Here is a 14,599-nt window from a genome sequence, read left to right on the forward strand (position 1 = left end):
TTACATGGCAATACCCATTTAGCTAAGAGTTTGATGCTTCTGTGAAACAACACAGAACACACCCATGTCTATATGAATTCCGTGCTTGGTTGAAATGTTAAAATCCTTTCTCGCCCATTTTTCTGAGTATTACTACAAACTTCCCATGTTTTTTTTGTGCTATGCTTTATTAGTGCATATGAAGAAGATAGTAGTAGGAATATTTCACTTATTAGTTCATCTTTTTAGTTCTACTTGTCGCAAATAGAAATTCAGAGATTCTTTAACATTGATCTTGAATGTCCATATTCTCAAATTCTCATCCATCTTAACTTTTTCTTCTCTCTCTTTGTCTGGGAGTGATATTTTCAGAGGAGATAGTTATACTTTATGAATGTTCTATTATGCCCTCCTGAATTACCTATTGACAAAAACAATCAAAAAAAGAAAATGTTTAGACCTGGGAAAGCAAAAACAGAGACTGTTAGCTATGTGCTTGAGATGATTAACGTATTTTACCTTTTGTTATAGGAAATGAAACTGTTAGCTGAAGTTGATCAACCTGGTACTCTAATCGACAATTATGTGACACAACTGAGCTTTATGCTATCTCGCAAAGCAGCAAGTCTGGTCAGCCTCGTGCTGGACATGCAAATTAACACCAGTTGATTTCAGATGACAAGAATTTTTTGTCAGAGCAAATACAATGCAAACCAAACGCGTGCTGGACATGCCTATACATACCTAAATAACAGATGAAAACGAAATCTTGAATTTTCATTTCTTTAATGAAAATAGATAAAATCTCATGATTACAACTTCTGAGACTTCTCCAAAAGAAAGTTGATTTCAGATACTATATGTGAGAACTGTAAAGACCTACACAAAAAGGAAAGGGGAAAAAAAAACTAAAGCACTTTCAACCTCAACCTACAAAATCGCGCCTTCATCAGACAGTAACTAGCTTGCTAGGATCTCAAACCACCAAATAAACAAATCGGACAAGGCCTTCAAGGAATTGTTAGCAATGCATCAATCAATCCAACGAATTACGTAGTCGTCCTTTGCTGACACAGGATATTTAACATTGCAGCAAAGAGCATGTTCAGGACTTTTTACTCTGCTTTCAACCTTAAGATCTCCTTGGCAGTCCTTAACCTAAAATACGGCATATGTTCCTACAAGAAAAGGACAAGATTTGTTTACAGTTTCAACGTGCATGTTTTCTTGCAGAAAATGTGTCACAATAGCTAGTATATTAAACTCCCCCACCCCCACCCCCACCCGCAACAACACCCAGGTGGAATCTTTTTTTTTTGTTGAGAAAGGTAACAATCCAGGTCCCCAGATATCTTTCAAATAAATACTAGAAAAACAAAGATATCAGATTCCAAAAGTAAGAAAACTAAGCTTCAAAAAACTAGGACATTCCAACTGCTTTTTGCAAACACTTGCCAGGAAAAAAATACAGCCCCCTTCATCTGAATGGTAGAGATGGAATTCTTTATAACCGAAAAGAAGTACTAACATGTAGGACGGAATAGGCAAGCTACAGAGTTGTTCATGGCCAAGAAATTGGTGAACTTCAAAAACATGGAAACAAACATAGAAGGTTTTCAGGGGGATAAAAGAGATAGAGAAGAGAAGCAGTGAACAATACACAGTTCCTGGAGAGTTTTTTGCATTCTAACACAGATAGCACAGGAAGATCAAAAGTCACATTTTTTCTATCATGAAACCCTAAGTGACAAGTTTTAGTATAACAACCCCCAATACTCACACACACAGGGGCGGAGCCAGCATTGGGGCTCCGGATTCGGCGAGCCCAGTAGCTTTGGTTCAAGCCCTGTATTTGTCTTGAAAAATTCATTAATTAGTTATAAATTAATAATTTAGAACTCAGTAACTTAAAAGGCTTAGAATATTGAACCCATAAGCTTGAAATTCTAGCTCCGCCTCTGCACACACATAATGTGTTTTTCTCTGTGTGTGTGCGTATACATAATGATAATATTATATTCCCTTCCTACTCAGAAACCGGTTGGCCTCGTCACTTTTCATAATTTCATCCAAAGCTGCCATGAGTATTGCAGCACATCAGTTTACCTGACTAAAACGGAGTCCTATATCTCTGCTGTAGAAATCAGCATATTTGATCATGAACATACCACAATCAAACCTGTTCATAGTGCAGTTTTTATCAGTATGACCAGAAAACAAACTTAATGAACAGAAAGCAGTAATAAATTAAGCACTGATAGAAATCAAAAGTTGATTCATATTTCTGGTAACCCGAACCAGCTGAAAACTAGTTTGGCAAAACCATGGAAATGAAATTTAGAGTCAGTTAATTAGACCTTCACACTAGTTTAACAAAACTTAATACATCTACCCCTCTAGTTTGATGTTTCATTAGATCCTTTCTCTTTCCATTAGCCTCTGCTATTAGAACATTAAAAGCACAAAAATTTAAGTTCTCAACCATTTGCCCTCTAACAGTAGCGTATTTAACAAAAAACATAGAGCTATATTAGAGAGAGAGAGAGAGAGTTTTTCATGGCCATGCTCGTTCCCCTTCGAGCGTAGCCTCTCCCTTCCCTAGCTTTGCTGATAGACACACATCAGAAAGAACACTCGTCGTGAGAGATATGGTTTATGTAAAGGCTAAATATACATCCCACAGCCCCATAGGCCTGCTCCTCTCCTTATTTTCCTTTTCTTTTTCCTTTTTCTTTTTTGTTGGTGCATTAACATTTTTAAGGAGCATATTTTGGTCAAATTACTAACAATTTGACACCATCAACTTATCCATTAAGGAGGACGGTGTTAGTTAATTCTCAAACTGGAAAAGGGAGGTCCATCGAATATTGTTAAAGATGTCTAGGTAATTGACCCTAAAATTTAAATTCAGATACTTCGAAATATTTTCTGGTTGGTTGCAAAATTATGCACAAGAAAAAGCAACTCAGTTAGCATAACGAGATTCAAAGAGGATTACTGCACAAAGCAGAACAGGGCAAGAAGCAACAATTTGTACTAGCAGCAAAGATATTGTGGTCATCTCAAACCACATCATGCCATAGAGAAAAAAAATTAAAGGAACCACTCGGGTTAAGTCTGTATACTATTAACTGGGAACTGTTTGGAACATGAGCTAAGAAAAGAAATATGTTCGACTTCAATAAATAAGGAACTGTTAATAAAATATAGGGCACAGAATAAAATGGTGTATCTGATCTATATGAAAAATAATGAGCAAATGAAGAAAATTTTATTTAAAGTCATGCACTCTAAAGTGCATCAAATCCACTAAAACTAATTACGCCAGAAGAACCACTAGTGTTATAGCATAGAACTTCTTATGTATATTTACACCAGACAAGACATGGTACATTTCTCATCCAAGTGTCTTAAGTGTAGAATACAGCTACTGCTACAAAGAAGCACCTTTGTAGCACAAACTATTCATACTTTGGACAAGTTAAGTTTCATCTAAAGCAGGCTTAAGCCAAATGACCATCTTTACTTAGACGGGCATCATTGTGATGCTTACTTGGGATAAAGGAGTCGCAAAGTATTAGCCGAATGAGATTTCATCCCCAAAAAAAGAAGTATTAGCAGAACGAGAACTATTCATGACTTTAAAAGAGACATCACAAATACGGCTACGGGCTATCAATAGGAAGTCCACTCAATAGCATAAAAAATAAAACCAATCTGCCATAAATAACATGTTATTCTAATAGAAATACAAGGACCATCTTTACTTAAAGGCTGAACACTTTGATGGCCCCTTGAACTTGCCAAGAAATTATATTTAGACACGTCAACTAAAGGTGTGACCTATTGAACACCTGACCTATGTTGAAAATGTGCATATTAAACATGTAGTGCTGACATGGCATAGAGCTTGTTTCACTTCCAAAATCGAGCTTGAGAACGAATGAGAAATTTCATGTTTCCACACAAATCAACCTCTCAACTCTCCCGCTGCAACTCCATCCTCCTACTACCACCGCACCACCTCCACAACATCATCCCCCGTCGCCTTCAAATGAGCCTCTATATAGGAACAAAAAAATATCACTACTGAAAACCTAAATATGGAGAGACAATTTTGACCGGAAATAGAAAAGAGTTATCTTGCCAGAAATATGGCCGAAACTCAATCTACATGCAAGATCCATAGATGATAAAATTGAGTGTGCACATTGCAAAGATAAAAGAACTTTTTGCAATTTTTGTCGGGTCAACATCTCATAGGTCTCAAGTCTGGGCTATAGAATTAAAACGCCTGGCTCACCTATGTAGATAGAGAAAAGGGCCGATTGAAGTGCCGAAAGGAACTAAACTCAATTAGCTCAAAAGTTTATCATCTGCGGTTAATAGAATAGAATCCACCACCACGACCACAATTGTTATTGCACTCAAAACACTGCTGTTCTCCATGGCCAACAGACGTCCATAAAGGCCAAAAAAAAGTAGAACTAATGAATAATTGCTGCAATCCACCATCACCAACATCACCACAGCTTCCTTCACTACCACCACCACAAAATTGCGATCACCCATTTCATCCAAAGACACAAAATCATGCCCGCCTCGGAGTACTCGCAATCTTTCACGCCATCAAGCGCAATAAAAGAATCAAAACAATCCTAAAGTTTCTCTTTGTAAAAGAGATTCCGCCTGTGAGTTGAATTTTCCCGATCAAGTTCTTTTAACTTTCTGTCACTTAGTTTCCCTACCAACTTCCGATAACCCTCCTCCCACGAAGCTTATGGTTTTCCAGAGACAAATGTGAAAAGGGAAAAAAGATTGAAGGATCGGAGAAGATGAGCAATTGGAGTGTCTGGAGAGAGAGAAAGAGACGGGGAGAAGAAAATGACGGTGGGATGGAACGAGAACAGAAGGGGATGGGGTAGAATGGGACTCAGTTGACACATCACTCCTTTTTCCAACATGTCTATTTCATATTGGCTACATTTTTTATGTCAAATGTGTGAAACTCGTAGGTTTAAGTATTTTGATTGACTGCCAAGCATGTGTTCAATAAGCACATTTTCAACATATGTCAGGTGGCATACATTAGGACGATTAAGGAAATGTACAATGGAGCCAAGACCCGAGTAAGAACAGTGGGAGAAGACTCGGAACGCTTTTCAGTCGTAATGGGGTTGCACCAGGAATCAGCTCTTTTTTTGATGAAGTAATTGGTTTCATTGATGGCATCAAGAAGATGCAAAATAGTTACAAAAGTAATGAAAATTGCCAGCTCCAATACAAAAAGGCAAAAAAATCAGCTTAGTACTAGGGAGCTAACAAAGTTCAAATAGCTATCAGTAGAATCTAAGGGGCTAGATAAGCCCAACTAAATCAGCTCTTAGCCTAGCCAGTTTCTATTTGCCTTAGTGATGGATGAATTGACACGTCATATCTAAGGGGATGTGACATAGTGTATGCTATTCGCAGATGATATTGTACTGGTTGACGAGACTCACGGGGAGGTGGAAGACAAACTCTGGAGTCTAAAGGGTTTAGGTTGTGCAGGACTAAAGCAAAATATTTCGAGTGCAAGTTCAGTAACATAATACATGAGGCTGATGTGTAAGTGAGGCTTGATACACGAGTTATCCCCAAGAGAGGAAGTTTCCAGTATCTTGGGTCTATTTCAAGGAAGTGGAGAGATTGACGATGATGTTACACATCGTACTGGAGCAGGTGGGTGAAGTAGAGGCTCGCATCCGGTGTCTTGTGTGATAAGAATGTGCCACCAAGACTTAAAGGTAAGTTTTACAGAGTGGTTGTTAGACCTATGTTGTGTGGGACGGAGTGTTGTCCAGTCAAGAACTCTCATGTTCAGAAGATGAAAGTTGCAGAAATGAGAATGTTGAGATGGATGTGTGGGCATACTAGGAGAGATATGATTAGGAATGAAGATATCTGGGACAAAGTGGGAGTGGCCTCCGTGGTGGACAAGATACGGGAAGCGAGACTAAGATGATCCGGGCATGTGAAAGAGGAGAAGCACAAATGCACCAGTGAGGAGGTGTGAGAGGTTGACAATGGTGGGTCTACCGGGAGGTAGAGGTAGGCCGAAGTATAGGGGAGAGGTGATTAGGCAGGACATGGTGCATCTCCAGCTTACTGAGTAAATGACCTTAGATAGGAGGAGATGGACTTCGCGAATTAGGGTATAAGGTTAGTAGGTAGTCGAGCGTTGTCTCACTTTACAGTGGGAGAGGCTTGGTGCTAGTTTGGAGCTCATCTTTTGCTTCTCCTTTCATACCAGTAGTACTAGTACTATTTTCGTATTGTCTTATTCTTCAATTCCTATTACTACCTATTGTTTCATGTGCTTCGGTTATCTTATTATTTTGTTGTTACTGCTCCCTTTTTTTCAAATGCTTTGCTATGCTTTCCTTACTATTTTCCCATACCTTCTTCACTACCAGTTTTCTTTTTCAAAATTGCTTTGAAATGTTTTACTCAAGCCGAGGGTCTATCGGAAATAACCTCTTTACCTTTACAAGGTAGGGGTAAGTTCGGCCTATACACTACCCTCCCCAAACCCCGCTTCTGGAATTACACTAGTATGTTATTGTTATTGTTGAAAGGGAGCCTTAGCGTAACTGGTAAAGTTGTTGCCATGTGACCAGGAGGTCACGAGTTCGAGCCGTGAAAATAGCATCTTGCAGAAATGTAGGGTAAGGTTGAATACAATAGACCGTTGTGGTCCGACCCTTCCCCAGACCCCGCCCATAGTAGGAGCTTAGTGCATCGGGCTGCCCTTTTTATGTTGTTATTGTTGTCAGGTGTTCAATAGGTAACATCTTTAATTAAAGTGTCCAAATGAAACTTTTTGGCAAGTTTAAAGGGCCGCCTATGTATTTAGACATCCGTAAACGTAGATGATTACTATGCTTAGATGGGATAAATGGTTCACAAAGTATTAGCAGAATGAGAACTATTCATCACTTATACAACTATCAACAGAAAGTCAATTCAACAAGCAATTCTGACGAGGTCCCAAGAAAAAGTGATCTCCTCAGGTACTTAAAGACAACTAGTCATAGAAAGGGAAACGCAAATTCAAGGTCAAACCACAGGAATACTTTTCTCATTGATATTTTTAAATGAAAATATCTTTATGTTTTATGAAAATTCTTGAGCAAACTCCAAGCAGCCCAATTAGCTAATGAGGTTGCACTTCACATAGAAAGATTTGTGTCTTTTTTTGGATAAGCACATAGGAAGAATAACATATATAAATGAGGTTCCAACATGTGGGAACAAACTGTTAGACCAATAAGATTAAAGTACCATGCCTTTATCAATAAAAAGATTCAGGTATTACGCACCAATTCTCTTGCTCTGGGAGGTCCTCAACAAATTCTTGCTTCCACGAGCTAACATCAATATCTTTCCCATTCTTGTCCTTCACCTCGTCAATAAAGTACCTAGTCTGCACATTTAGTTTTCAATTTCCGCAGATCAGGACATCCTTCTATTTAAAATAAAATTTCAATAAACATGAGCGTCTCTTCCAAAAACAAATTGCAGCAACCAGTGTTAGAAGGTGCTCTTGTTTTATGTTTTATTTTTTATTTTTCATTCAATTGGTTTTCCTGCAAGTAGTGCTGCTAGTTGCTACAGGAGTGAGCACTACATAATGCCATGATATCATAGTAAGAAAGTTACAGTATCCTCCCTGCATTTTAGTCCACTAGACTATGGTAAGATTTCACTAGAGACTAAATGTGTATTCTGAAGCGACCAATAGCCTATCTGTATTTTATTTTTTTAGATCACCACGAAATCCCCAAGAGATAGTGGTGCAAGGTTCGGAAACCGATGGATAATGGGCCCACCCCTCAACCCTTTTCACTATCTCTCATTTTCTTTTCAAGAAACTCCTTACCCACTACCAAATTCCATCAGGAATTAGGTATAAGATCACACATATATTACATCCAAAACTGGGAAGAGATTAAGACAGGAAGGAAACAAAGGAAAATACAACAAATGGAAGCAGTAAAACAAGAATCAACAAATTGAAACGAAATAATGGGAAGAGGATGACCTTATCTACACCTAACCAGTCATGTTAAAAGCCTAACCAATTGGATCATATGATCCCAATGGATATGAATAGCAATTCAACACAAACCGCAATACCATCTGCTTAGGAGGCAACATAAATAAGATTAAAATCTCCCATCTAATTCCATCCACTATTAACCAGAAAATTCTATCATCATCAGTACTAACTTCTCCTTTTTTAATAACAGTGGTGTACAGGCCTCATCACTACTAACTTATTAAAAGGCTTAATGCATGTACTAATGTGTTTATGCCTAAGTCTCCAATTATAGAAATAATAGTAGTATGTTGCAGACTGCATAGAACCTACATTGACACAGTACAGTCAGGAAAAAATTAAATAGAATAAGATTTGAAAATAGAATGTCACATATGCATTCATTTGAAAAACCATTTCCTGGTAAGCAGAGCAAAACATACCAGCACTCTCAGTACTTGATTATCTCTTCCTCCAAGTGAATCAAGATACTGGAACTTTTCATCCTTCTTGTTGATGACAGCTAAACACCAATGTACTTCTTGGTGGATAGGAACAAAAATCTAAGTAGATTAGGACATATCAATCAATATACAATAGACAACAAAACTAAAGTATGAACGATTGATGATAATTCTTACTTTATCACATTCAAAGAGGCTGTACCCCAGCTTCCTTTGGGATGTCCATCTTTTCACAGATTGATAGTTATAGCCTCCCTTGCCACTGATTAACTGAAATTGCAGAAAATGTCCACAAGAACAATTAGCAGATATAACCTTCTCCATGTAGGAAACTTAATATAAGAATTTCATACACACAGATGTCACTTAGGAGGTGATAACACTATCTGACATAGCAACCTCGTCCAGTGAGCAAGATGTGATGATATTCAATAAATGGATAATCCAGGGCACATGCTAGACATCTTATAGAGGCTATTAACAAGAAAATTACAAGACCAACTTGAGGGAGAAACCAGCCAGTGTCAACCATCGGTATCATTCACCATAGAACACGCATTACTCAGATTGGAAACAAGGTTCTCTACAGAGATCAGCATAGCAACTAACAAATACTTATTAACAAATTGTGGCAAGAAAAAGTTGGTGATGAAATAATAGCAAATCATGATCCTTGCAGATTCCTTCACTGCAGAGACTAAAAGATTATGTGATTTCTTTCAATATGTCCAAGACTTGGTGGATAAAGGTACCTGGTACCTGTTGCTATGAGAGGTAGCCGGTATACAATGGAATTAGTCAAGGTGCGCGCAAGCTGGTCCGGACACCACGGTTACCAAAAAAGTAAAAGAGAGAGAGAGATAGGAGTCTGTGATAAAGAAGAGAAAACATGAACTTTCCTTCTCATCGAGGGCAAGATGAAAGAGAAACAAGAGGAAACATGGTCATTGATACTCGGGCGAGATTTCATGTCAGAGCAGGCACTAGTTAGTACATTCCAATCAGCATCCTCATTATTTCTAAGTTAGTATTAGCGACAGGACAAAGAAGATGCTAAATATGTACATTCCAAGAGTTGTAAGGAGAGAAAAGGAAAGAATTAAGAAAATCATTTTTCAACTAAGGACAGAAATGATTAATGATCGAACATGCCAATCTATGGTTCGGGTATCCACGATTAAAGTGCAATTTTTCTTCTCCGAGTGAATTGAAGAGCAGAATGGGTGAAAACATGGTTAGTAACTTCTATGTGTGTGTCTTATGTAAATCCATACTAGGATGATACTTTCAACAACTTGCCAAACAAACTCCAATTCAAAGAAATGCAAAATGAGAAGAAAAAAGAAAAAGATGAAGGAAATAAGATGACCCCTTGCCATGAAAAACATTCATGGTATGAAAAGAAGGCAAGTGATATAAACCTAGAAAGCTGATAAGCATAGAATGCAACCTAGCAAGCAACTGAATAACTTTGAAACTCAAAATTTTGAGCTTAAAGGCAAAGCAGCGACCTTCTTGTAAAAGAATGTGTTAAAGAAATGACATCTCAAGAACTTTTGGGGCTCCCTTTTCTCTCTCTCTTTTAACAACTCAAGATACACATTAATCACCTGCAAAAGATGAAAACCTCGTCATTCCCTTACTCCATTTCCATTACAGTATTTTCTATAACCACCAAAGCTAGGTAACTGGCATAAAGTAATACCTCATCATTCAACCATGCCCCAGGTCTCAAACACTGCAATATCTCTCCAGTAATATCTATATTGGAGTTTTCATGGGTTACCAAAACCTTCCTCCTGAAAAATAAGTCCACGAGAAACATATGAAGAAGTTTTAATTTGAAAATTGGAGCCTTTTAAAAAGAAAATTGAAGTTTAAATAAGTTATACCTGCTGCTATAATTAGATAAAGCATGAGAAACTTCAGCCTCTTCCTCCTTATCAATTTGCACAAAGGGTTCTGTAATCACATCCTGCAAGTAATCAAACCATACACAACATAAGGACAGAAGCGCTAATGCGTACCAATGACATTGTATACAAGGATCCAGTAATGCAGAGTTTTACACGAAAATCTAACACTGTTCAGTAATGCATATTTAGTTACGCAAAGATTTATACTGAACCAAATGTTGTACTAATAATGCATGTGTTTTATGCCTGGATTACTGTTGTTATATCGCAAAAGAAACAAGCCCTGAATGCATGCAAACGACATTACCAAGAAAAAGGCTGCAGCAATATTACCTCCTTAACATATTGTTCATCTTTCTTTTGAGGCCTCAACAACTTATATGTTTCAAGAATTTTCTCAGTATACTCAATGTGAAACTGCAGGCTCTTTAAACTATTATTTCTTTTCTCAGCTGAATCCAACAATTTCTTATACGAAGGAACAAAGGATGCTGATGAAGATGAATCATCAAACTTGCTACTACTCAAAGATAACGAATCCATCATCTTTTCTGCATTCTCCACCTTCAACAAATTCACATCGTCATCGGACACTGTTACAACTGAAGAACTCTGAAGCTGCACATCCGTAACAACACCATCATCAGAATTATCCAATATTTCAATAATATCATCACTCTCCTTCCATCTCCCACCTGACCCGTTAGAAAGACCCGTTTTGGCATTACTCACCTTCCGTCTCTGACCCGACCCGTCAAAAAGACCCGTTTTTGGAACAACCCCAGTTCCCAATTCCTCAACATTCGAATCCCCATCATCATCATCATCAATGTTTATGACCACTTCTTTATCTTTTTTCTTCACGTACCTGAAGGTTTTAAAAGCGCTTCTTTTAGCTCTATATAACTGCCGAACTAGGAAATTCCCCATTATTGAGTGGGACCCACCTCCAAATCTCGAAGAAGATGGTCTTCTACAAGGAGCATGAATTTCTCTTTTAATGGGAGTGATGGAAGATGGGTATTTGGTGAAAAGCCTTGTGACTGTTGATGTTTTGCTGTGATCTTGTGTTGTTTGGTTCATAGAAAGCCTGGGTTTTTTGGAAATGTGAGGGTCAACGTTTGAAACTGGAGTTTTGTAATTCAAGGTGAAAAAATCGTCACCCCGTTTTCGATAACTCGTTAAAGCCCCCATTGAAGTAGTAGAAAGTTGACAAGTTTTGGCAAATCATGTATGCATGGAATGGATTATCACAATGTTGAATTGGAAAAAAGGAAAACAGAGAGACATGCCAAAATACAAACGGCGAAAGTTCAATAAACAAAACATGATACTACTACAGATTCAGAGAGGAAAAGGGAACAAGAATATGAAAAGGCGGGGTGAATTTCGACGAAATCACACGAAATTAATTGTATGGGGAAAGGGTTCTTGGGGATTTCGCGATTGGGTGGGAAATTGGAGAAAACCTTTTTGCTGATTTGGATCTTTCCCTTTTAAGACCTTTTCTAGAGCTCCAACAAATTATGTTACACTTCAGTTTTAGGGGATTTTCTACTCAAAAAACAAAAGAACTTTATATGTGTATTGCATCTATATTTGTTTTTTGTCACATTTTTACTTGTGCCCGCTTTAGAAAAAAATTACAAACGTACCTATTTTTTTGCGTAACTTTAGTATACGGGACTGAAGTAGCAAAGACAATCACTTCAAACTTCAGCAGTTTAGTAGACGGGCATGAAGTAGCAAGTGTGCTAAACCAAGTGTGCTGAAGTTTTTGTTTGTAATTGTTGAACTTAAGCATAGTAGCTGAAGTTTTGTTCTCTATTTGCTGAAATTTTTGTTTGTAATTGCTGAACTTAAGCATAGTAGCTGAAGTTTTGTTCTCTATTTGCTGAAGTTTTTGTTCGTAATTACACTAAATAAGCTGAAGTTTTTTGTCCTGGATTCATTAGTTTTGTCATTAAGTTTTTTCAAAAATTTCAGCAGAAGATGCTGAAGTTATTTAGTTCATTTATAAAGGGCAGAATTACATCCCTTGTCACTTGGCCCAACAACCCATCAGAAAATGGCACATGTTTGAAGCCCTTACCCAGTATAACCCAGGTTGTACATAATCTGAAAACTAATTTTCACCAGTTAGCACACCCCTTATTCCTTCGTTCCCTTTTTTTTGTTCTTCTTCTCATTAACATGTCAGCCTTTGCACCACAAAATTTCTCTACTATTGTTATTCTCCTTCAATTCTTTTTCGGATTCCAATGGTTAACTAAGGATTTGAAAAATAAAAGTCACCATTACAAGTGGTTCGAAGATTTGATTTCAGAAATTGAGTTTTCCGATTTGTTAGTTGTTTGGAATGGGTGTTGTCTCAATTGATTGGAATCATCAAGATGAGTTCAAAACTTAAATTTCAAGTGATTTGGAGTATATTTAGGCTATATTTGAGTTAAAATTTCAGAAATTGAGTTTTCCAATTTGTTAGTTGTTTGGAATGGGTGTTGTCTCAATTGATTGGTATCATCAAGATGAGTTCAAAACTTAAATTTCAAGTGATTTGGAGTAGCTTTAGGCTATATTTGAGTTAAATTTCAGAGGATGCCCAAGGAGGAAGAAGAACACGTGAAGCTCCGTTGATAGGATTTATTTGTATAATAATGTATAATATTGTATAAATAGTATATAATAGTGTATAAACACAACTTATACACTATTATATCCAAGGTTGATACATTATTTACAGGTATTTGGTGAATTTCTCGCATTTTCTTCTTCTTCTCATTCTTCTTATACACCTATATACGTAGTGTATCAAGAATATTTTCACGTTGTGATTATACATCTTTATACACTTTTATACAACTATATACATATTGTACCTCTTTGTATAAAAGTGTATAATATTGTATAAAAGTATATAAGCATCACTCACGAAATTTTTGTACGATTTTCACTTGCAATTCTTGTATAAAACTAGTCCAAATCTCCAGCAAATAACTTCAAACTTTGTATACAACCTACTTAGACTATTTCTAATAAGTTCAAACAATACCTACTCCAAATTTCTCACAAAATCATAATCGAAATTTAACAAAATTAGCATTAAAGAAGATGAGATTTTAGGTTTCTCGCGTCTGTATTTGCGTTTTGCAGTTATGATAGATATGTATAAACCTGAAGATATACAAAATTTTAAATAAAAAAAAAAGAGAAGTATTGGTTATGGAAGAAGGTACGAATGAGTGTTGACTGAATGGGGAACTAATTTTTCTTTTCAGTTTTGTTTGCATATGATTCTTTTTCATTAATTAAAGTAAATATTTATGGGTGAAAAATGAGGAGAGAGCTACAATAGGGGTAGGTAAGAATAAATGAGGTTGTTATAATTAGAGAAAATGAGAAAAGAAAAGATCTTATTGATATTTGGCTACACATTTGCAAACTTATAACTGGGCTAAAATAGTGCAAAGTCAACTTATGGAGTGCATTATTCTGTAATTTTGTCTTTATAAAAAGTTCAGCACTAAATAAACTGAAGTTTTTTTGTCCTGGATAAGCTTTTTCAAAAACTTCAGTAGAGATGCTGAAGTTATTTAGTTCATTTGTAAAAACTTCAGCTTATTTAGTGTTGAGATTTTTATAAAAAGTGAAAGTTTTAAAGATAACACCGTCAAATTCTCAAGCCATTGCTGCGGAAAAGTTTGCAACCTTTCCTTACTGAGCAACAGTCGACACATGGTTTAGTAATCCTTTGTCCAGTAGATGGGCAAACCATGTAAGCTATATGTGGATCGCAATTCCGAGTACAAGCCTTGTCATCTGCACATTCCACTTTACTTCCTAGTAGAATCGCTCCTGCAATTAATTCAATCATATTAATTCTATTAGGAGTTAATGCTTCACTTTTGCATAAATTAACTGGACATAAAAAACTTTAATTTTTTGAGCACTACAAGAAAAAAAAGGCAATAATTTGGCATAAAAGAGAATTAAGACTTTACCAGACAAAAGGAGAAAAGCAAGAAAAGCAACTCGGTGAATAGCCAATTACTGTATCTATGAATATCTGTATTACTGTATATTCATAGCAGCACCAACATCAATAGAGGAATAATAATAATAATAATAATAATAATAATAATAATAATAATAATAATAAT

The 14,599-nt window shown here is 36.6% G+C and overlaps 1 protein-coding gene across 5 annotated transcripts; it reads right to left on the bottom strand.

Moving 5' to 3' along the window:
* Positions 1-737: 737 nt before the first annotated feature.
* On the bottom strand, positions 738-11,961 carry LOC104233581 (ubiquitin-like-specific protease ESD4). 5 transcript variants are annotated; one of them, XM_009787014.2, is made up of 10 exons: positions 11,172-11,961; positions 10,773-11,057; positions 10,416-10,498; positions 10,229-10,322; positions 10,035-10,133; positions 8,701-8,793; positions 8,503-8,622; positions 7,341-7,444; positions 2,086-2,158; positions 738-1,157 (listed from the first exon to the last, which is right to left on the bottom strand). In XM_009787014.2, exons 1-10 carry the CDS (start codon positions 11,631-11,633, stop codon positions 1,095-1,097), a joined length of 1,476 nt encoding a protein of 491 aa, XP_009785316.1. In that variant the 5' UTR covers positions 11,634-11,961; the 3' UTR covers positions 738-1,094. The 5 variants fall into 5 exon arrangements, 3 of the variants coding, with proteins under 3 accessions (XP_009785316.1, XP_009785297.1, XP_009785312.1); XM_009786995.2 differs by having other exon boundaries at positions 10,773-11,961; XM_009787010.2 differs by lacking the exon at positions 2,086-2,158 and having other exon boundaries at positions 10,773-11,961.
* Between the last annotated feature and the right edge of the window lie 2,638 nt (positions 11,962-14,599).

The sequence above is a fragment of the Nicotiana sylvestris genome, chromosome 1, assembly GCF_000393655.2.
Source record: "Nicotiana sylvestris chromosome 1, ASM39365v2, whole genome shotgun sequence".
NCBI lineage: Eukaryota > Viridiplantae > Streptophyta > Magnoliopsida > Solanales > Solanaceae > Nicotiana > Nicotiana sylvestris.